Source organism: Mobula hypostoma, chromosome 3, assembly GCF_963921235.1.
Source record: "Mobula hypostoma chromosome 3, sMobHyp1.1, whole genome shotgun sequence".
NCBI classification, from domain to species: Eukaryota; Metazoa; Chordata; class Chondrichthyes; order Myliobatiformes; family Myliobatidae; genus Mobula; species Mobula hypostoma.
In genome coordinates this window covers 14,835,332-14,859,755 of record NC_086099.1, presented here as the reverse complement: position 1 = coordinate 14,859,755, position 24,424 = coordinate 14,835,332, and the positions used below count along the sequence as shown (strand labels likewise).

The 24,424-nt window shown below is 43.5% G+C and overlaps 1 protein-coding gene across 7 annotated transcripts in view; it reads right to left on the bottom strand.

Moving 5' to 3' along the window:
- Positions 1 to 24,424, bottom strand: part of malt1 (MALT paracaspase 1) — a 166,084-nt gene that overhangs the window by 59,271 nt on the left and 82,389 nt on the right. For all 7 annotated transcript variants that reach the window (XR_010017337.1, XM_063042698.1, XM_063042703.1 and 4 more), the window contains 5 exons: positions 24,311 to 24,407; positions 21,935 to 21,976; positions 18,977 to 19,003; positions 17,989 to 18,042; positions 15,603 to 15,806 (listed from right to left, as the gene is read on the bottom strand). Coding sequence is in view for 6 of the 7 variants with exons in the window: in XM_063042698.1 (XP_062898768.1) it covers positions 15,603 to 15,806; positions 17,989 to 18,042; positions 18,977 to 19,003; positions 21,935 to 21,976; positions 24,311 to 24,407 (424 nt within the window). In the remaining variant the exon portion in view is untranslated. The remainder of the gene's footprint in view (positions 1 to 15,602; positions 15,807 to 17,988; positions 18,043 to 18,976; positions 19,004 to 21,934; positions 21,977 to 24,310; positions 24,408 to 24,424) is intronic.

Sequence of the window (24,424 nt, the reverse complement as noted above, 5' to 3'; positions counted from 1 at the left end):
ACATTTAAAGAGGAAATCAGCTATACATCAGGACTAATGTTCAAAACGGCAAAACTCATCGTACCAAACCAAATGAGACAGGAAATTCTCAACAGAATTCATGAGTCACACCTGGGGATAGTGAAATGTAAAGAAAGAGCGAGGGACATTCTCCATTGGCCAGGCATGTCAACTCAGATAGAGGACATTGTGTCTCAGTGTCCTGTCTGTAATGAAAACAAAAACAGCAAACCAAGAGAGCCTCTGCTTCCCCACCCACTACCAGGAAGACCATGGGAGAAGATTGGCACAGATCTCTTTCACTACAATGGTACAGAATATCTGCTTTGTGTGGACTACTATTCAAGATATCCGGAGATCACCAAGTTAAGTGACACGTCCAGTCGAGGTGTCATTACCACAATGAAGTCGACATTCACAAAACATGGTATTCCAGATATTGTCGTTAGTGACGATGGTCCACAGTATGCCAGTGGTGAGTTCAGAGGGTTTTCAGAAAGCTGGGAATTTCAACATGTTACTTCCAGTCCAGGGCACGCTCAGTCTAATGGACAAGCAGAGCGAACTGTACAAACTGTCAAGAACATGCTCAAGAAGACACATAGCAGTAACGGTGACCCTTACATTGCTCTGCTTGAATACCGCAACACACCGATTGAGGGTGAGGGGTTCTCTCCTGCGCAGCTGTTGATGGGACGTCGTCTGAAGTCCAAGCTGCCAACATCCACAACTCTACTGACTCCTGAAGGTAATGCTGAAGTACATGACAAGCAAAGGTACAAGCAAATAAAGCAAAAGAGCTACTATGACAGACATACAAGACAGTTGCCAGATCTGCAAACAGGTGAGAATGTCAGAATACAGAGAGGAGACACTTGGCAACCAGCTGTGGTTGTGAACAGACATCAGCAACCAAGATCCTTCATAGTTCGCACGCCGGATGGAAGAGTCCACAGGAGGGACAGGAAGCATCTGCTGAAGACAGGCGAGAGGGAGTTTCCACGTACAGATGCGCAGGACATTTCCACATATACAGACATGGAAACAAACGACACCAAGAGTGATGCAGACCCCAAAGACACAGAGGCCACTCGAGAGACTGACACGGATGAAGGTCAAGCACAGTCACTGTTGTATCACACACGGTCTGGGAGACAAGTCAAACTTCCAGCTAGATACAGGGACTAGACATACAGTTTGAGGCAAAGTCACACATGTCATAAGTTCCAAGGTGTGAAATAAAAGGTTTATTAGTCTATGTTAGTAAAAGAAAATACACTGCTGTTAGTATTGTAAAATACAATGCAGAATACAGTACAAGAAGGTAAGATTTTTTTTAGTTTACGTCATGGTTGTTGCACTGTAAGATGGGCATACCTAGAGGCATTGTTTTGGTAATTCACAGTGTTGGAAAAAAAGTCTTGAGAAGGGGGATGTAATGTATTGTGTAAGTATTCGTAGCATCAGAGTGCGTATGATGTCAGGATGTGGAAAAAGGGCTTATAAAAAATGGAAGTCTGGTGAATAAACATTGGTTGATCAATCTACACCGATGTCCGAGTCACATCAATATTACAATATCGACTTCAACAGCTAGGATACAAAATCCATGGTTGTTCCCAACCAACGGAGGCCATCAATATTCTTTACATGTTGCCCTTTCATACATACACATTAGGATATGAAGAGTTTTCACACATCTTTAAACTAAAGGCCTGCAGCAAGCAATTCAAGAGTTGACGTAGAAATCTCAATGTTAAAGGAAATTGCCTGTCTGGCTTTCTTGATTATTGAGATGTCACCCAAATTGCTGCTTCACCATTTACACACAGAAAATGCCAGAGGAACTCAGCAAGTCAGGCAGTATTTATCAAAGGGAATAAAAAGCCAACATTTCAGACCAGTAAAACTGCGCTCAGTGGCCACTTTAATAGGTACACCTGCACACCTGCTTGTTAATGCAAATATTTACCAGCCAATCATGTGGCAGCAACCCAATGCATAAAAGCATGCAGACATGGTCAAGAGGTTCAGTTGTTGTTCAGACCAAACTTCAGAACGGGGAAGAAGTGTGATCTAAGTGACTTTCGTCGTGGAATGATTGTTGGTGCCAGACGGGGTGGTTTAAGTATCTCAGAAGCTGCCTGATATCCTGGGATTTTAATGCGCAACAGTCTCTAGAGTTTACAGAAAAGGATGCAAAAAAAAAAATCATGTGTTTTCACCTATTGTGGGCAAAAATGCTTTGTTATTAAGAGGGGTCAGATGAGAAAGGCCAGGCTAGTTTAGCTGACAGGAATGCGACAGTAACTCAAGTAACCACGCATTGTAGCAGTGGTGTACGGAAATATATCTCTGAATCCACAACATGTTGAACCTTGAAGTGGATGGGCAGCAAACATGCACTCAGTAGTCACTTTACTAGGTACACTCCTGTACCTAATAGAGTAGCCAGTAATTGTATTTTGGTTGTAAATAATTTAAATCAAATAACTTCAGCAGAATGTTTCAGAAAATTGAATCTAGCAGTTTTTTGGAAATTGGAAACATTCAAAATGGAAATAATGATGATGCTGTCACCTGTTCACTATTTGAAGTAGTACTTACCTATTGCCGTTACACTGCTGGCATTCAGGGCAGCAGTGAAGACCCTCCTCCTCTGTCTGACCATACTGTCAAGCACGGGTGTTTTCACATCTCAGTTTTCACTACTGTCAGCCATGCAAGTAAGTCCCTGAGGACATTCAGGAATACCGTCGCACTCAGACGTAGAAGGATTCTTCATTGCTGTTTCCATTACGGTTTTGTTTGAGCACTCAGGGTTGTTATCCCTGAGCTGAACTCCCAAACCTGGAGGACTGGTGGACCACTCTTAGTCTGACCTCTACCCTTTGACCTGTTTGGCATGGGTGACCCTACCAGGAGTCAAAAGCACAAGGCCTCGCCAACATAGCTCTCCGGATCATTGAAGCACACAAGCCTCCAAACCCTACATGTCACAGGATCCTTCTTCAATAATGGAAAGAAATGCACAATATCTTATATTTGTAATTAATAATTCCAAATCATATGAACTTCTAGTTTAAGACTGAGATTTATGACTAGTTTATGACTGTGAATATGACTGTAAATCTGACATTAAAGGTGTATTTACCACTCTTAAAGTTAAGTTTAGCATCTAAAATTCTTAACAGAAATGCTGGCACACCCAGCTGTTGGCTGAGATTGTTAAGAGCACATGCCTACCCAGAAAATGTGTCTCTACATGTATATCTTTTATATTGGCAACATGCAGAACTGTGCAAGTCTAAAGCACATACAAAGAGTTAGGGAGGCCAAGATTTTTGCACAGTACTGTAGTAATTTTATATATTGCACTGCGCTGCTGCCACAAAAAAAACAGATTTCATGACATATCTGAATGATGATAAACCTGATTCTGATGTGGGTCGCTATAGTGGGAGGGGGCAGAGAGAGGGAAGGGAGTGGGAAGCCTTAGTGAGTCAATAAACCAATTGTATGGAATCAAATAACCTTGCTTGTTGTCTCAGGGCAGGGTGTGTCTGCACCCTCACCGCCCCCCACCCCCCCAGCACTAGCACACCTTCTCTGCCACCCGTCCCACACCTTACCGCTGTGCTCCACCACGTCATTCCTAACATCCTTTGCTCCTTCCAGACTTACAAACTCGCTCTGCAGTCCACATTGACACATACAGTACTGTGCAGAAGTCTTAGGCACGCTAGATATATATATATATATATGTGCCAAGGACTTTTGCACAGTACTGTAGACATGAAATCAGAGGAAAAACAAATAGAAATGCACATGAGTTTAGAACAGATAGTTTGATGAACCTTTAAAAGCCACAGACCTGAAAGGTTAATTTCTCCACAGAACCTGTCCCACCTTCTAGGGTATTTCCAGCATTTCCTGTTTGATAATCTTTATCTTCTGCTATATTATTATCATTTTCAATAAGTGACAGCTGAAAATAACACTCTGAGAAAAAAAATTTCTAGATTTTTAAAGCCAAAAGTCTTACGTTCCCCATCTATTCCTCACAATATAAAAGGCTACTGATTCTATGCTGGTTCTCAGTGCAATCCCTTTCCTGCACTTACTCCCAATATCGTATTCTCTCTCATGCATGGGGGAAACATACTGAAGGCAGCTAGTGAATGTAACTCAGAATGCGTTATCCGGCTATAGATTCTATATATATAGATAGAGAGAGAGATAGAGAGATAGATAGAGAGGGAGAGATAGAGAGGGAGAGAGAGAGAGGGAGAGATAGAGAGAGAGAGAGAATATTTAGAGAGAGAGATAGAGAGAACAATGTGGATGCGTAGACAACAGTCCATACATAGTGCTAAGGGGAGTCATTGCTCTAAAAGAAATAGATCCACACATTACACTTCCTCCCCCTTTAGATTAATGCAGCAAAAAATTGTATAGATACAAAACAGGGAGGAGAAGATGGCTGCGTGATGCAGCGTGCACGGCCGTTCCGAATTGATATCGTATCTGTGAAGTAGGATGCCGTGCACAATCCTGATTTGATGGAGACAGACGTGAAAAAGCACGGAGGAACACCTGGAGAAACTTCTGAAATGCCCGCTTCGCTGCCGCTGCTACTGTGCGATCGAGAATCTCCAGAGGGAAGGCCCCAAATCCTCGGCCTTGCCTGTTGCCTGTTGCCGGGTCTGGGGTCGAAGCGCTTGGTGGAGATGGTGCTTGGAGCATCGGTGTCGGGGAGCTGGTCGGAGGCTCGGAGTTTTCGGACGGACTCGGAGTTGGATGCTTCCAGGATGCTGCATCGGCAAGTTTGCGGCACTGGAGGTTTACCGTCTGCGTGAGATGATGGTACTTTCGAGAGACTTTGAGACTGTACCGTGCCCATGGTCTGTTCCTATCAAATTACCGTATTGCTTTGCACTGTTGTAACTATATGTTATAATTATGTGGTTTTCATGACCCATATTCCAAATAAACATGCTTTCACAATAATGGTACATAACTAACTTCACTATGCTAAAGATTCAGCCTTTTGGGTGGCGCTCTGCTTCTTTCAGGATAGTGCCTCTGGACCTGTGGAGTAGCATCAGGTTTGGTGGGTGTCTTGTCTAAGACAATGTTCTCAGTTTCCAGTGTCATGTTGCTGTCAGTGACATCATCATCACTGAGAGGAAAGTCCGGTGACTGTAATGTGTCCTTCTCATTGGATGCAATTGACTCAGGTGTATTCTTTGATTGAGCATCCAGTATCTGGTCCACATAACATCTCCATGTCTGATCTCCAACATCCACTGTGTACATCAGTGGTCCAGTTCTTATAGATATCCTGCTGGTAGTCCACTTGTCCTCTTGGTAATTGCATGCTAGGACTTCCTGTCCAATCTCAAAGCTCCTTGCTGATTCACTTGGCAAATGGCTGAACTGTTTATTCTGCACTTCCCTCCGTAGCTCTGTTTTAGGAGGTCTATGCGAGATCTCAGATTTCTGCTCATGAACAGCACTGCAGGTGTTTGATTTGTCATCGCACGAACAGAGTTCCGTTACACAAAAAGGAACTGTCCTCCTTGTCCATAGCTTTAATGGACTTGCTGAGGGTTTGAATAAACTTTTCAGCCAATCCATCCACTGATGGGTGGTTTGGAGCTGACTTGCAAAGTTTGATGCCAATGTTTGTGAATAGTCTGAATTCTTCTGACGTGTATTGTGGTCCGTTATCACTCACAATTTGTTCTAGTAAGCTGCTTCTGGTGAAGATAGTCCTCAGGACAGAGACAGCCTTTGCTGAGGTGGTTGACTTCATTGGCATAACCTCCGGCCACTTTGAATGAGCATCCACAGCAATCAGCAACATGGAGTCCATGAATGGCCCAGCAGAGTCAATATGTACTCTTTGCCATGGCAAAAACAGCCACTCCCGCAGGTGTAACGGTGCCTGTGGGGGTTCATTTTGAACTTTTTGGCATCCTGACCAGCATTTGGCCGGTTGGCTTTTCAGGAGTTTCTAGGTTGCTTAAGGGACTGTATGTTCTTGCACCCACTAAGCTAAGAAGCGTGCGGACTTTCTTTTGGTCAGCTACAACACAACTCCCAGCCTTCAACAGTGCTATCAAGTTCATCAACTTTCCCGACTGAAGCCATTGCCACTTTATTTTCACTTTAACTTTGCTAGTTGCTCATTTTTCACTGTATATGATGCAGGCAGTTACTCACTCATCCTTTGTTAGTGTCTGTGACAGCCTTTGTACTGTTTCACCCTCGCTGTTTCCACTCGTAACTGTTAGTGCAGTTGGTGATCTTCTCTGACATTCAGGTTCGTACTTGTCAGCAATTTTGTTGTGTCTGTGCAACTACATATCAATTAAGTAAAAGCACGCACACGGGAGATGGCTTTAACTGGTGTATTCACATGAGGGGAGGGGGGAGAGAGGGGGAGAGGGGGAGGAGAGGGGGAGAGAGAGGGAGGGGTGAGAGAGGTGGGGGAGAGGGAGGGTGGAGAGGGAGGGGTGAGAGGGAGGGGAGAGAGGGGGGAGAGAGGGGGGAGAGAGGTGGGGAGGGAGAGGAGGGGAGAGAGGGGGAGAGGGGGGAGAGAGGTGGGGGAGAGAGAGGGGGGGAGAAAGAGGGGGGAGAAAGAGGGGGAGAGAGAGGGGGAGAGAGGGGGGAGAGAGAGGGGGAGAGAGAGGGGGAGAGGGGGGAGAGAGGTGGGGGAGAGAGGTGGGGGAGAGAGGTGGGGGAGAGAGAGGGGGAGAGAGGGGGAGAAAGAGGGGGAGAAAGAGGGGGAGAGAGAGGGGGAGAAGGGGAGAGAGAGGGGGAGAGAGGGGGAGAGGGGGGAGAGAGGTGGGGGAGAGAGGGGGGGAGAAAGAGGGGGGAGAAAGAGGGGGCAGAAAGAGGGGGAGAGAGGGGGAGAGAGAGAGGGAGAGAGGGGGAGAGAGAGAGGGAGAGAGGGGGAGAGAGGTGGGGGAGAGAGAGGGGGAGAGAGGTGGGGGAGAGAGAGGGGGAGAGAGAGGGGGGAGAGAGGGGGGAGAGAGGGGGAGAAAGAGGGGGGAGAAAGAGGGGGGAGAAAGAGGAGGGAGAGAGGGGGAGAGAGAGGGAGGAGAGAGAGAAGGGGGAGAGAGAGGGGGAGAGAGAGGGGGAGAGAGAGGGGGAGAGAGGGGGGAGAGAGGGGGAGAGAGGGGGAGAGAGAGGGGGAGAGAGGGGGAGAGAGAGGGGGAGAGAGAGGGGGAGAGAGGGGGGAGAGGGGGAGAGAGAGAGGGAGAGAGGGGAGAGAGAGGTGGGGGAGAGAGAAGGGGGAGAGAGAAGGGGGAGAGAGGTGGGGGAAAGAGAGGGGGGAGAGAGAGGGGGGAGAGAGAGGGGGAGAGAGGGGGGGGAGAAAGAGGGGGAGAGAGAGGGGGGAGAGAGAGAGGGAGAGAGGGGGGAGAGAGGTGGGGGAGAGAGGTGGGGGAGAGAGAGGGGGAGAGAGGGGGGAGAGAGGGGGGAGAGAGGGGGAGAGAGGGGGAGAAAGAGGGGGAGAAGAGGGGAGAGAGAGGGGGAGAGAGAGGGGGAGAGAGAGGGGGGGAGAGGGGGAGAGAGGGGGGAGAGGGGGGAGAGAGGGGGAGAAAGGGGGAGAGAGGGGGAGAAGGGGGAGAGAGAGGGGGAGAAGAGAGGGAGAGAGGGGGAGAGAGAGGGGGAGAAAGAGGGGGAGAAAGGGGGAGAGAGAGGGGGGAGAGAGGGGGAGAGAGAGGGGGGAGAGAGGAGGGGGAGAGAGATTAAGAAAAAGCAATGCACATGTGTGGACAACACATCAATACGTATGCCTTGACAACTGTCCATACATAGTGCTAAGGGGTCATTACTCTAAAAGAAATAGATCCATACATTACAGGGTCCATGGACCTCTTGGTTAATGGTAGGGGTCCATAGCATGAAAAAAGTTGCGAACCCCCGCTCTAGACTCAAATAAAATTGTTAAATGTGTCTTTAGAATAGAACTTGTCTGTAGATTTGGAATAAAAAATTACAACCCTACCCCAAAATGCTATTGTAACAGTGCCATGAGAGATAGTCTGAGTCTCAAAGACACTAGAATGATGTGGATTCTCCTCTCTACTGTGATTGTGAAATCAGCACCTCCCAGGGGCTAATGAACTGCACTGAGCTACGCTGAGATCCAGTATCTCAGAATATAAACTGATATCAGAAATCTTTCAGATGATGTGTGAAACCAGAGCTTGATCTGCTCTCTGACAAACAGCATTTTAACATTTGAGCAACACACACAAAATGTTGGGTGAACTCAGTGGGTCAGGCAGCATCTGTGGAGCCAAGTAAACAGCTGACGTTAAAGACCAAGACCCTTCAGGACTAGAAAGAAAGGGAGCAAAAATCTGAATAAGCAGGAGGAGGGACCCCTATGTTAGAAGCTGGCCAGTACTCCTTCCCCTCCCCCCACCTTATTCTGGCATCTGAAGAGTGCCTTTTGTGCCTAAGGAATGCTGGGGTCTGCCTGCAAGTGCTGCCATGCTTCTGACACCAACACACCATGCCCACCACTTAATAACCCTAACCTCTACATCTTAAACTGATGCGGTCACGGAGAGAGCATACAAACTCCTTACACACAGCAGCAGGAATTGAACCCCCATCTTACAACTGGTGCTATGAAGTGTTACGTTAACCGCTGTGCTAAATGGGAGATCATTAGGTGGTTCCCAGCCACGCTTTTTTTTTACTGAGGTCAACAAGAATAATTTTACATCTTAAGCTTGTGCAATAGGTTTTTAGCCATCTTGTCTATAATAAAGACTAAGTCAACTTGGAGATAAGGCATGCATTTTTAAAGTGAATCTCTTTATCTCCAACATATGTAAACTGCAGCAGCTGCCTATTGTAATGTGGTGTGGAGAGAATGTGGTTCCTGTTGTGAAGAGCATAAAGAGAGATATGTTCTGATTGCTGCTTGGGCTGTGGCATCTAAACCAAGTCAGTGCCGGATCATTTTGAGAATACTACAGAATATATTAACTTCACTGAAAAGATAAACTGGAAATAACTTTGCACCTTTGAGTCGAGTAAACAATACACTCATTGTCAATACAAAAGATTTGGCAGATACTGGAAATCCAGAGCAACATACACAAAATAGTGGAGGAACTCAACAGGTCAGGCAGCACCTATGGAGGGGAAAAAACAGTAAATATTTCAGGCTGAGATCCTTCATCGGAACCCTTCCAGATGATGGGTTTCGGCCCAAAATGCCAGCTCGTTATTCCACCCCACAGACAGTGCCTGTCTTGCCGAGTTCCTCCAGCATTTTGTAGACTGAAACGTCAGCTCTCTACTGCTATCCACAGATGCTGCCTGAGCGGCTGAGTTCTTCCACCATTTTGTGTGTTCTGCCTTGTTTGTTTTCTTCCTTTTTCTCACAGGTCTCATTTACCTACCAAACAGAAAACTTTAACACTTTATCCCTTACAGCACCCTCGGCCTCCCCCTCTCGCCAATTCTCCCTTTGTTCTCTCTTTGTTTCTTCCCCTATATTCTCAGTAGAAAGGGGTGTGTTTTTACATAAACACAAGAGATAGTGCAGATGCTGGAAACACACACAAAATGCTGGAGAAACTCAGTTGGTCAGGCAGTATCAATGGAAGAGGATAAACAGTCAGCGTTTCGGGTTGAGACCATTTATTTGGACTGCAAAGAAAGGATTATTGTTGCTCAGTCTATGCTGTAAAGAGCTAGTTTTCATTTCTGATGTCAAAAGTGAACAGATTTTTATCAAACTGTTATCAGTAGCAGGAAAAGCCTTTTCAGCAACAGCCACAGGATGTGTGGGTGGGCACTTGCCATCTCAAGTTCAGTTTCAGTTGCTCAGCTATCTTGCCTGCAAACACTCATCGCGGAGCCTTCACATCTGGCTCTGCTTAGATAAGATCTTGTTGACACAGAAAGAACTTTTGCTGCAACATGCACCACGACCCTTGAACTGGCTTGTTTGGATTGACACTTTCTCACATATACCCCAACCAATGCTGACTCAGCTGACCTTCTGTTGTTTTTATGACAGACATCCCACCCTGCAAAAACTCATTTCAGGGAGGTAGCACCATCAATTTGCGGGAGACTTCCGGGAGAGGTGGGATGTCTGCAATAGAGTAGCTCCTTAGCAGCTGGCCAGCTAGTTTAAATAACATTAGCTATGTTAATGAACAAATGACACCTGTTAAACTCACCTCAACATGCCTTTTACAGTCTTAACCCACCATGGGCAATAGAAACGTCACTGTTGCAAACAGTGCAGCGAGCAACACTGTCATTATTTTCAATCCCTATTAGGCAAGGGTACACTTTAGGGTAGTCTGGGGTGACGTACGTTTTATATTTTCTTTTTTTGGAACACTCTGCCATGGCACGCTCTCGCTCTCTCTCTCTCGCTCATGGTCACTCTCGTGCAAGCTCTCTCGCTCTCTCTCTCTCGCGCTCTCGCTTGCTCGCTCTCAAAAAATTTGATTTCCGGGATATTGTATATAATTTGCGGGCATCAGGGAGCCACTATTAATATGCAGGAGACTCCTGGAACTTCCGGGAGAGGTGGGATGTCTGTTAAGAGGAAAATGCCCTCAGTCCAAAAACAAACAATAAAAGTAAATCAAATAATTCGAAGTTTTGCATTTCAGAATACTTTCCGTTTCTTCAAAAGTCTTTTTTTTTAACAAAAACTACCAATAAGTTGTTGCCTTATAGACCCTTTGAAACTTATTAGCCATTGTTAATAAGTTTGACAAATTATACAACCTGCCTAATTTTTTATTTGCACTGCTTTGTCTTCTTTTGCACATAGGTTGTTTTTCAGTCTCTGTTTCTGTGTAGATTTTCACAAACTCTATTGTATTTCTTTATTTTTTCTATAAATGCCTCAAGAAAATGATTCTCAAGATAATATATGGTAACATATACGTACCTTAAAAAAATTACTTTGAACTTTGAACCTTGAATGAGAAGAACCACAGAGGGAGGGGTGATCCATCCAAGAAGGCTGGACTGTTGGCCTGAGTAATCCAGAAATGGAGGGATGAGCATTAAGATAGGGGTCTTTGTAGAAAAATGGGCCCTTTCTTGTAAAAAATGTGTAATTTGTAACACCATAAGACGCAGGAGCAAATTAGGCCATTTGACCCATCAAGTCTGTTCCACCATTCTATTATGGCCCATTTATTTTCCCTCTCAACACCAATCTCCTGCCTTGTCCCTGTAACCTTTGATGCCCTTACTAATCAAGAACCTATCAACCTCTGCTTTAAATACCCAACGACTTGACCTCCACAAACACTTGTGGCAATGGATTCCACAAATTCTCCACCCTGTGGCTCAAGTAGTTCTTCATCGTCTCTGTTTTAAAGGGATGTCCTTCTATGCTGAGGTGGTGCCCTCTGGTCCTAGACTCCCCCACTACAGGAAACATCCTTTCCATGTCCACCCTATCTAGACTTATCAATATTCGGCAGCTTTCAATGAGTTACCTCTTCATTCTTCTAAACTCCAACAAGTACAGGCCGAAAGCCATCAAATGCTCCTCATATGTTCACAATTTCACTCCTGGGATCATTCTTTAAACCTTCTCTGGACCCTCTCCAATGCCAGCACATCTTTTCTTAGCTATGGCCCAAAGCTGCTGACAATACCCTGTGTGGTCTGACCAATGCCTTATACAGCCTCAATATCACATCCTTACTTTTATATTCTAGTCCTTTTGAAATAAATGTTAACATTGCATGTGCCTTCCTCACCACCAGCTCAATCTGCAAGCTAACCTTCAGCGAATCCTGCACGAGGACTCCTAAGTCCCCCTGCAGCTCCAATTTCTGAATTTGATTCCCACTTAGAAAATAGCCTACCCCTTTATTCCTTCTACCAAAGTACATGAACATACACTTTCCTAAACAATACTAGGACTATTAAAAGGAACTGCTATGGAAAGTGATAGCTTCCACCTCCAGTTTACCTTCAACACCTATTAATTTCAAATCAGGCTCAGTGCCCACTTTTTTAGGTGTCTCCTTTTCCTAATACAATGGCCACTGAGTGTATGTTCATGGACTTCTGCTGCTGTAGCTCATCCACTACAAAGTTTGATGTATTGTGCATTCAGAGATGCTCTTCTGCACACCACTGTTGTAACGTGTGGTTATTTGAGTTACTGTTGTCTTCCTATCAGCTTGAACCAGTCTGGCCATTCTCCTCTGACCACTAACAAGGTGTATTTGCAGAAGAAATGACATTCACTGGATTTTTAATTTACTTTTCTCACCAATCTTGGTAAACTCTAGAGACTGTTATACATGGAAATCCCCAGAGATGAGAAGTTTCTGACGTACTCAAGCAACCCCATCTGGCACCAACATACTGTCCAAGGTCAAGGTCACTTTGATCACATTTCGTCCCCATTCTGATGTTTGGTCTGAATAACAACTGATTCTCTTAACCATGGCTGCATGCTTTTATACATTGAGTTACTGCCACATGATTGGCTGATTAGATATTTGCATTGACAAGGTGTACAGGTGTCCTAATAAAGTGGCCAAAAATTGTTTCAAACTTCTATTTCACCCTCTAAACTACAGCCTAAAAATATTGTTTCTTATTCCTTGCTGTTTTTCTATCTGTGAGAATTCCTTAATGTGACAGGTTGTTTAACAGATGCTTGAAGCAGGAATCACTGGAAAGACCATATGACATAGGAGCAGATCTAGACCATTCAGTCCATCGAGTCTTCTCTGGCATTCCATCATGGCTGATTTACTATCCCCCTCAAACCCAATCTCCTGCCTTCTCCCCGTAACCTTTAACACCCTGACTATTCAAGAACCTATCAACCTCCGTTTTAAATATACCCAATGACTTGGCCTCCATAGACATCTGTGGCAATGAATTCCACAGATTCACGACCCTCTGTCTCAACTCTGGTCTAATAGACGTCCCTCTATTCTGAGGCTGTGCCCTCTGGTCCTAGCTTCCAGGTGGTTTTGCTATAAGACAACCGCTCCCTGGATAATTTTTTAAAACTTTTTCTTACCATTCTCTGTAAACTCTAGAGACTGTTGTTCATGAAAATCCCAGGAGATCAACAGCTTCTGAGATACTCAAACCACCCCATCTGGCACTAACACAATCATTCCACAGTAAATGTCACTTAGATTACATTTCTTCCCCATTCCGATGTTTGGTCTGAACAACAATTGAATCTCTTGACCATGTCTGCATGCTTTTATGCATTGAGCCATTGCCACATGATTGGCTGATTAGATATTGACAGTAACAAGCAGGTGTACCTAATAAAGTGGCCACTGAATGCTTTTTACATGTTAACCACCAGTTCTCTTCCTTCTAGTTTGACAAGTTTCAATATCACTGCCAAACAGTCAACAGGGACACCATGGAAAGCAAAACATACAGACAGTTCTAATGCTGTTGCACATGTACATTCCCTGAGGGGACACCAGATATGAATCTCTTGCAAAGAACCTTTCCCCAACTCTCTGTGGTCAATTAATTTCACCCATTTCATTAAACACATATAACATCCAACATCTTTACCTCGAATGCCACCAAACAGTTCTCTGCAAAATTAGAGATTTATTGACATGTTGGCACCCAACAACGTCAAGGCAGCTCTGACTTCAAGTCATGGTGGAAAACATAGATCACAGAACATAGAATGGCACAGTACAGGCCCTTTTTCCCACACTGTTGTGCCAAACCTTTAACCTACCTTAAGAGCAATGTAACCCTTCCCTCAAACTTCAAAGTTCAAAGTATATTTATTATAAAAGTACATATGCAGCATACAACCCTGAGATTCTTCTTCTCACAGACAGCCAAAACCAAAGAAACATCAAAGAAAACATCAAACACTCCACACCACAAAAAAGGACAAATCATGCAAATGGCAAACAATGAGCAAAAAAAAACCACACAGAAAACAAAACAACAAACCACAGAGACTTTGAAAAAGTCTAGCTCAGTTCAGTCTAGCACTGTGTCGTTCACTGACTGCAGGCCGCACAGCCGGTCTGCCCCGATCAAAATCACACAAAATAGCAATAAAAAAAGGAGTAACCAGAAACCAGAGACACATATAACATGAACTACAGAGTCAATCCACAAACTGTGTCAATTAAACCTTGCCCAAGACCCAAGAACCCAGCACCTTCAGAGAAAGAAAGGGGGGAACCCATCAATCACAGGCAGACAGTGCTGAACACCAACACCCACCCCCCACCCCCCGCCTTCTGCTCTAATCCTCATTGATTTCAATGTTGCTTGCGCATTAATCAGCGAGATTGGCGAGAAATCAAGTTGGCTCATGGGCTCATGCCATGTCTCCAGGATTCCTGCCCTCCAGGCCATATACTCCACTCCAAACCTCACTGAACTTCCTCAGAGACAGCAAAGCACCCGATCGCTCAATTCCCTGAAAATACGTGATCAAAGTGTAAATTACAGGTTCCAATCACAGGCAGATTAGCAGTTGAAGGTAGAAGTAAAAAAGAAGTAGTTTTGTGAACAGATTGAAGGGTGTGACCCTCCATTTTTCTTTCATCCAGGTGCCTCAGAGTTTCTTCCATGTCCCTGGTGTATCTGACTCTACCACTATCCCCAGCAGCACGTTCCACGTACCCTCACTCTCCGTGTAAAAAAACCTACCTCTGACATTACTCCAGTCACCTTAAAAATATCATCATCATCATCATTATTACGTGCCATGTCATATGACGTGGGCAGTCATGGTCTCATGGCCATGATTGTACTTGGCAAATTTTTCCACAGAACTGACTTGCCTTTGCTTTCTTCTGGGCAGTGTCTTTACAAGATGGGTGACCCCAACCATTGTCGATACTCTTCAGAGATTTTCTGTCTGGCACCTTCATAATTGGCAATTTCTATCCGAGGAAGAAGCTGTTGACTCTCTATTCTATCTGTGCCTCTTATTATAATATACATATCTATCAAGTCCCTCTCATATGTAACAGACAACTAATCTATTATTGCTGTCCACAGTAACAATGAGGAAAACTGAGTTCAGCTTAGTTTATGCAGCCAAAGAGTGCAATTATGGAATATTTTTAAAGATTAGCTTCACTTTATGTCACATGTACATCAAAGCATACAGTGAGATCTGTCGTTTAGTAAAAACGTGAATCAAATCAACAAGAATTGTCCTCGGGAGCCTGCAAGTGTCAGCATTTTTACCTTCTATAATGCAAATTCACACTTCATCAGGTCCTCAAGTAGGGTCTCGGTCTGAAAAGTTTATTCCTCGGCATAAATGCTGCCTGACCTGTTGAGTTTCTCCAGCATTTTGTGTGTGTTACTCTGAATTTCCAGCATCTGCAGAATCTCCTGTTTATGATTCATTGCATTTAAAACTTAGTAACAACATACCCAGAGATATTAATTCAATCCAATCCTTCTTTTCTTTAATCACACTATGACCAAATACATTTTTAAATATAATAAATTTGATACCTTAAGTCAGATATAAAGACCAGAATCATCAGATCCATTTCATTCCACAATGCCAAATATCCAAAATAAATCAAAAATGTGCATACCATACACTCCCTTGTCCAGCAAGAGCAGGAATTCATACACGGCATTGCGCATCTCTGATTCAGTGAGGTCCAGCAGAGATACAACTTTAAAATCGAGCTGTCGTAGCAAATTGGTCAGTTCATATACATCCACCATTGGCGCCTTCAGCTTAGGATGGTTGTGATAGGACATATTGCCAATCAGAAGAGCCACCTTGTCTGTAGCTACAAACATAATGGTTTAAAACAATGTCACTTTAAAAGCACATAAAGGTACCCTCTTGTAATTATCTTAGTAAATATTACAGAAGGTTCCCTAAGTTTGTTATAGCTGGGGGTGGTAATGGGGATAAGCTCCCACTACCTGTTTGTAAAGAAAAAGAATTTCAGGATGTATATTGTATACATTTCTCTGACATTAAATATACCTATTGAACTACCTATTAAATGCTTCCAGTGGTGTGTGTGTGTCTGAAATAGCCTCTGTCATCCAAGTCCAGCTCCCGGTCTTCATGTGTGGCTTAGCTACTAAGCCCGGTGGAGCTTTTACTACTGACAGGAGAAGGAGAAATTTCAGGTTATTGCCGCCTTAAAACTAGACACTTCAGGCAGAGGGGAATCGTCAGCTATGGTTGCATCTAGGGGAAGGAAAACTCAGATCTCAAACCTCTGCTCCCTTGTGGCTATACCCACTCATGGGGAAAGCTTTGAGAGTAAGCTTTGAGGAAAAATCTGAAGCTGGAGTCCCTGCGTTGAGTACAATGCTGAGTTGCAACTCCTATGAGACTACTAGTACCAAACTGTTTCAGTCTTTGCCATTCGTTTGAGTTCATCAGCTGAGTGGAGAGTGGGAGCTTGCTATATGGGCAACAGCTTGCTCTCCATACCATACTGCTGTGTCTTGCATATCTAGACAGCTAGGACGCAGCATCCACAGTCAACCTTGACCAACAGAGGCTTACGAGATTAAGGATGGAAAACTACCCTAGGTTAAAATTTGTCTTCCATTACATAAACATTTTTCATTAAAATCTGATTGTCACTGCTCCATGGTTTTTGCACATCTCTGCAAATTACCATCCTACCTGTATGGTATTTTATAGATCACTCCTAGTTCTGCTTTATAGAACATAGAACATTACAGCACATTATAGACCATTTGGCCCTTGATGTTGTGCCGAACTTTTAACCTACTCCAAGATCAATCTAACCCTTCTTTCCCACATACCTCTCCATTTTTCTTTCATCCATGTGCCTATCTAGGAATCTCTTAAATATCCATAATGTATCTGACTCTACCATGATCCCTGCCTCTGCATTCCATGCATCCACCTTGTTGTGGTTTGGTGGCTTGCGTATCTCAATGACCCACAGAGCTATGCTGGCTAGAGTCAGGGCTTTATGCTTTGGCTTTTGGTACATTCACCTATGCCAAACAGGTCAAAGGGTAGAAGTCAGACTAAGAAAAGTCCACCTGTCTTCCAGGTTCAGAGGTTCAGTTCAGGAAGCTACTGACATGATGAAGGAAGTCATGAACATCACCAGAGATGGGGGATCTCCATTGTTGCCCTAAATGCCTGCAATGTAATGGACAAAAGATAGACATCTCCCCTGTACTTTCCTCAGTTCCTTGGGATAAATGTCCTCTTATCATCTTATATATCTCTAACAAGTGACCTCTCACCCTTCTCGAACCACTCTGGCCCTCTTTCACTCCTCACAATGTAGTTCGCTTTGTGTGTATTTCAGTCAGATTTTGCTAAACTTCATTTCATGAACCAACCAAAGGGGACAAAAGTTAAACCTTCCATTAATTTTTAATTTAGAGACGCAGTGCAGAACAGGCCCTACCACCCAATGCCCCATTGCCCAGCAACCCACTCGTTTAACCCGAGCCTAATCACGGGACAACTTACAATGACCAACTAACCTACTAACTGGTATTTGAATAGTGGGGCAGTGAGGTGCATCAATGCTTTTGCTAGCGTGAGTTGGGGGGTGATGTTTTTGCTGCTGCTGCTTCTACAAAAGGAGGGGGGCCTTCAGGGCTTCAATGTTGCTATCACACATTCTATGGGGTTTCTTTGTTTTGTGAATATCTGTGAAGAGGATGAACTTTAGGTTATATACTGTATACTTATTCTGATATTAAATGAACTTTGAACCATCACAACTTTGGACTGTGGGAGGAAACTGGAGCACCCGGTAGAAACCCATGCACTCGTGGGAAGAACGTGCAAACTTTTTGCAAGGATGCTGGAATTGAACTTCAAACTCTGGAACGCCCTGAGCTATAACAGCTTCACGCTAACCGCTACACAACCATGGTGCTCCACTAGTTTGGCTTATTGCAATTGCATCATATCTACATGTAACACAACAAAGCACAATAAAGGACAAAACTTACCATAATGTCTTCGGTTAGTTTCTAAGTCCAGCTGCCAAGCCTCACCAGGGTTATCTAACAGCCGTGAAAAATATTAGTATTACTGCAAATCTAATCACAGTCTTACTTCTTTCTTTAGTTATAACAACTGACTAAATAACTCCACCCACCACCCTCATCCGGAAAAAGCACTGTTTCATTTGGGGGTATAAATGTATATGGTTGAATGTTAATAAACTTGAACTCACACCACCAGGTTCAGAAACAGTTATTACCCCTCAACCACCAGGTTCAGAAACAGTTATTATCCCTCAACCATCAGGCTCCTGAACCAGAGGGAATAACTTCACTCAACTTCACTTGCTCCATCATTGAAATATTTCCAAAACCTACTGACTCATTTTCAAGAACTCTTCATCTCATGTTCTCGATAATTTTTGATTTTTATTTATTATTCTTATTATTTCATTCTTTTTGTATTGGCACAGTTTGTTGTCTTTTGCATGCGGTTGAGCACTCCAGTTGGAGTGGTCTTTCATTGATTTTGTTATGGTTATTATTCTATGGATTTATTGAGTATGCCCACAAGAAAATGAATCTTACAGGTGTATAAGGTGACATATATGTACTTCAGTAAACAAATTTACTTAGAACTTCTGAACTTTGAACTTTCCCGCCCTGGGAAAAAGTCTCTGGGTGTCAACTCAATTTATGTCTTTTATCATCTTGTATCCCTCCATCGTCTCGTCTCATCCTCCTTCATTCCAAAGAGAAAAGCCCCAGCTTGCCTAACCTATCCTCATAACACATAAAGTGCTGTGATAGTTTTTAGATTATGAAGACATGTAGTGCTCTTTTATTGTCATTTAGTAATGCATCCATTGTTTTCAATGAGAACAACAACAAAACTAAAGGGGCAACACATATCCAGGCACATTACATTTACATTATAGGAACTCAAACCTTATTTTTATAGAGACTAGAACGTACAGTGACAAAAATCACTTACTTCTTTCTTCAGAAAACTTCAATTCATCTGAAAGAGTCACCAAACCAAAATATTGGTTGTTGTTAAAAAAAAAGAACCCTTATTTTCTTTTGTTTAGAAAACTAATGGAGATCTCATTTGAACTACAGATTAAAATAACATCTAGAAAGGGGAAATAGAACAGCACGTAATTAAGCAAGGTGGACATACATATAAGACCATAAGACCATAAGATATAAGAACAGAATTAGGCCATGGCCCATCGTGTCTTTCCTGCCATTTCATCATGGCTGATCCATTTTTCCTCTCAGCCCCAATTTCCTGCTTTCTCCTCGCATCCCTTCATGCCCTGCCCAATCAAGAATCTATCAACCTCTGCCTTAAATATACATTAAGACTTGGCCTCCGCAGCTGCATATGGCAGCAAATTCAACAGATTCACCACTCTCTGGCTAAAGAAATTCCTCCTCATCTCTGTTCTAAAAGGATGCCCCTCTATTCTGGTGTCCTCTGGTCAGAGACTCTCCCACCATAGGAAATATCCTCTCCACATCCACTCTATCAATAAAATCCCCTTCTACTCAATCTCTCCTTATATGGCAAACCTACCATCTCTGAACTATTGGGGACAATACCCACTATGGCAAGTATATAAATTCTTATCAGAATACAGATTTATTTATCAAATATACACTACATTGAAATATACAATGAAACATGTCGTTTGTGTTAACCACCAACAAACTCAACGACGTGCTGGGAGCAGCTGCAAGGCGGTCTTGGGCGAGATTTAATCAATGTGGTTTGTGGATTGGATTCTAGTTCATGTCATGATGTGTTTCTGTTTTCTGGTGCTCCTTTTATCGTTGCTATTTTCGACAATTTTGATCTGGACAGCCTTCACATAACACGGAAAGTGCTGGATAGAGCTGAATTGAACTGAACCGAATATTTCGATTCTTTCGATTTTGTGTTTTATATTCTGTGATTTTTGCTATTTTTTGCCATTTGCGCTATTTGTTTTTCTTGTGCATTGGTGGGGGTGTGGGGGGTTGATATTTTTCTTCGAACAGGTTCTATAGTTTTCTTTGTTTTGTGACTGTCTGTGAGAAGACAAATCTCAGGGTTGTATACCACATACATACTTCGATAATAGATGCACTTTGAACTTTGGATCTTTAGAAGGTCACCACACATTCTGGCGCCAAGTTAAGCTTAGCAAGTTAACAAAACTACATACGATACTGCAGGAGTGGTCTGACAAAAGCTCTATGTAATTACAATACAATTTCCCTACTCCAGTGTTCAGTCCACTTATAATAAAGGCTCACATATTGTAGTCCTTTTTAATGACTTGCTGGCCCTGCATGTTGACTTTCAGTGACTTTGAGCATCAACAAACCCCGCTTCCCACATTTAGCAAAACACATTTTTCTACATTATATTCCACCTGCCTTGTTATGGATGGCATAGTAGCATAGTGTGTTAACAGAACACTATTACAGTGTCAGCAACATAGGTTCGATTCCCACTGCTGTCAGTAAGGAGCTCGCATTTTCTCCCTGTGACTATGTGGGATTCCTCCCACATTCTAAAGAAGTGCGTGTAATTGGGCAGCTCGGGCTTGTTAGAACAGAAGGACCTGTTACTGTGCTGTGTCTCTAAATAAAATGAATAAAGATAAAATAACACCCTCACCCACTCACTCAGTTTGCCCATATCTCCATGAAGCTTCATTACTTCCTCCTCTATACTATGATGAATTATTATTTATTTAGATTTATTTATTTAGCGACACAGCAAAGTAACATGCCCCTCCGGCCTATCAATCTGCACAATTTCACCCATGTGACCAATTAACCTCTGAACGCGTCTGTATTTGGAATATGGGAGGTGTGACGACAAACCAAGTTATCAGAAGATTGATGCTGATGAGAGAGATAAGGGAGACAATGGAGAAATATTCAAAATGCTAATGAGAGAAGAGAGAGATTAACGAGAAAGAAACACATTTCAGAATATTGACAGACCGGTTGCTTTGAACCTGAACTGTTTGAAGGTTGATGGACAGGCGATACCCCAGCAGGGGGATAAAAAGAACAGGTTCGCTAAGGCACGACACACACCACGAGGTCACGAGATAACGAGACCCTGGAAGAGCGGTGTGCCCCCACAAGTGGGTGAGAGTTTGGAGGTCTGGTCGCGGGAACCGACCATAGACGCACAGGGTGAAAAGGGTACGATCGGTGGGAACCTGGTGTGTGTGTCCACCCTTGCCTGGGTGCCGGGTTCACCGCGGAAGAACGATCGTATCCGGAACGGAGGGGTCACAGTTGGTGACCACAGAAGACATTAAAAGGGTTCGCCTGAAAGCTAACTGCGAAGAACATCAAAGGTCTGTCTGAATCAGATTTACATATTCTCTCTCTCTCTCTCTCTCCAACGGCACAACAGCGATTACTGCGAACTGTACTAAGCTGAACTGAACTCCGCGTCACTTGAGACTGATCATTTTACCCCTAGACTGCGATAGAGCTTGATTGATTCCTATTACCCCAGTTCTGTGTACATCTGTTTTATCATTGCTAACCTGTTGCATTTATATCCTTACAATTAGAGTACTGTGTTACTTATTTCTTTAATAAAACTTGATTAGTTTCTGTTAAACCAGACTCCAACTAAGTGGTCCATTTCTGGTGGTTTGGCAACCCAGTTACGGGGTATGTAACAGAGGAAACCGGAGCACCCAGAGGAAATACACGTGGTCATGCGAGAATGCACAAACGCGTGACAGACAACGGAAAAATTGAAGCCAGTTTGCTAAACGTTGAATAGCATTACGCTAACCTCTGCACTACCGTACTCCAATCTGATTCTGCTGAACCTCCTTTCCTTTTTGGAAAGAACAGGCCATCCCTGTTTCCCACGAGAGAAGTCAGTTGAAAGTGAACAAGCCACAGAGTAAACAGCATATCTTACCTTCATCACATTCCACTGCAATCGCCGCACTGTGTCTGGGCACTGACATTTAGAGTAATAAAACACAAATTTAGTATTTTTGCAACATATAGCCATGTCCATTTCTGAAAAGAGAGAACTAATGAAATGCCAATCATCTTAAAGTCAAGCAAATCTTTTATTTTGCTTTAAAAATTGTTTTTTTTTCCCCCAGCGATCAAAATGCTTTAAACTCCAGTACCTTGTGTGATCTAGTTACCAGGTTGAGAACTATCAAAACCAACTTAAGGTATTGGGGTAGAAGAATTGGTACTGACCTCATTACAGTTTGCAGAGACAATGCACAGTACTGAAAAAGAGATCTCTGCCTCATCAACACACATCTGGGAGTCTCCTTGGTGGAGTGTGAATCAGGGCAGATGCAGTGCTTGGGTTACTGAACCCCTGAGAAACACAATACTGACCTGACATCTGATGAGCTTCCCCAACCTACAACAGACTCAATGGACCAAATGGCCTAATTCTGCTCCTATGTCTTATAAACTCTCTATAGTCTCTAGAAGTTTAACGTATTTATTTCTTTATTTGTTTATTGAGATACAGCATGGAGCAGGGCTTTCTGGCCCAACCACCCACACAGCCCAGCAACCCCAATGTCTCTGGAAGAAACAAGCAGTCACAGGGAGAACGTACAAACTCCTTACAGAAGGGAATTGAACCCGGGTCGCTGGTACTGTAAAGCATTGTGCTAACCACTACACTCCATGCTGCCCACTCAGCAGGACAGGCAGCATCTATAGAAAGAAATAAAGAGGCGACGTTTTGGACCAAGGCCCTTCAACAGGACTCATGCATTCATATACAGTACATGTGAAATCTTCCTTCTCCTCTGAGATCCATGTCCCAATGTTATGAGTAACACAATATTCAAATATTCATTTTATATAATCAAGATTTTGAATCATGTAGATCAGCTTCAACACATATAAATATCAGCACAGACAACTGCCACCAGGCAGAAGATACAAAACTGGAAAGCACCAAGCTCAAGGATATCTTCAAGTCCCACCATTATTGAATGGTCCCCTAGTACAATAAGATGGCCTCTTGACCTCACAATCTATTTAGGGTAGATAGGGTCGTAAAGAAAGCTTTTGGTACTTCATAAATCAAAGTATTGAGTAATGGAGATGGGATGTTATGTTGAAGTTGAATAAGATGTTGGTATGTTGGTGAGGCCTAATTTGGAGTATTGTGTGCAGTTTTGGTCACCTACCTACAGGAAAGATATAAATAAGGTTGAAAGAATACAGAGAAAATTTACAGGGATGTTGCCGGAACTGGAGGATCTTAGTTAGAGGGAAAGATTGAATAGGTTAGGACTTTATTCCTTGGAATGTAGATGGATAGGAGATTTGATAGAGGCATACAAAATTATGAGAGATATCGATATTGTAAATGCAAGCAGGTTTTTTTTTCCACTGAGGTTGGGTGGGACTACAACTAGAGGTCATGGGTTAAGGCTGCAAGGTGAAAGGTTTAAGGGGAACATGAGCGGAAATTTCTTCACTCAGAGGGTCATGAGAGTGTGGAATGAGCTGCCCACGCAAGTGGTGCATGATAGCTCGATTTCAACACTTAAGAAAAGTTTACATACGTCAATGGATTGGAGGGGTATGGTCCAGGTGCAGCTCAATGGGACTAGGCAGTTTAAATGGCTCAGCATGAGTTAAATGGACCGAAGGGCCTCTTTCTGTGCTGACTTTTCTCTGACTCTGAAACTCTATCTCATCATGGTCCTTGCACCTTATTGCCTGCCTGAACTGCACTGTCTCTGCGACTGTAACACTTTATTCAGCACTTTGTTATTGCTATACGTTTTACTACCTGAACACAATGTTGGATGGGAAGGACGCGAGACAAGTTTTTCACTGTCCTATGGTACATGTAACAATGTATTCATTCATTAAGTGCCATGTCGTATGACAATCATGGTCTTTCCATGACAAGGATTGGTCTTGGGAAATTTTTCTATGTACAGTAAGTTGTTTGACATTGCCTTCTTCTAGGCAGTGTCTTTACAAAAGAGACAATTCCAGCCATTATCAGATTGTCTGCCAGGCATCAGTGGTCGCATAACCAGGACTTCTGATATTCACTGGCAGCTTATACGACCATCCACCAGCTGCTCCCATGGCTTCATGTGACCCTGATTCGGTGGGGGGGGGGGGGGCTAAGCAGGTGCTACACCTTGCCCAAGGGGGACCTGCAGGCTAGGGAAGGGAAGGGAAGGGAAGGGAAGGAGTGCCTTAAACCTCCTTTGGTAGAGACGTATCTCCACCCCGCCACCCAAAATGTAACAAAATTTAACTAATTTATTAAATTACAACTCCTTACCTATAATAATTTCTGCTTCCAAACTCCAGAGTTCTGCCCTGTCGTTGAACACACGACAACGGTACTGTCCCTGGTTGTCCATATTTATTCTATTTATCTGTTAACAAATAAAGG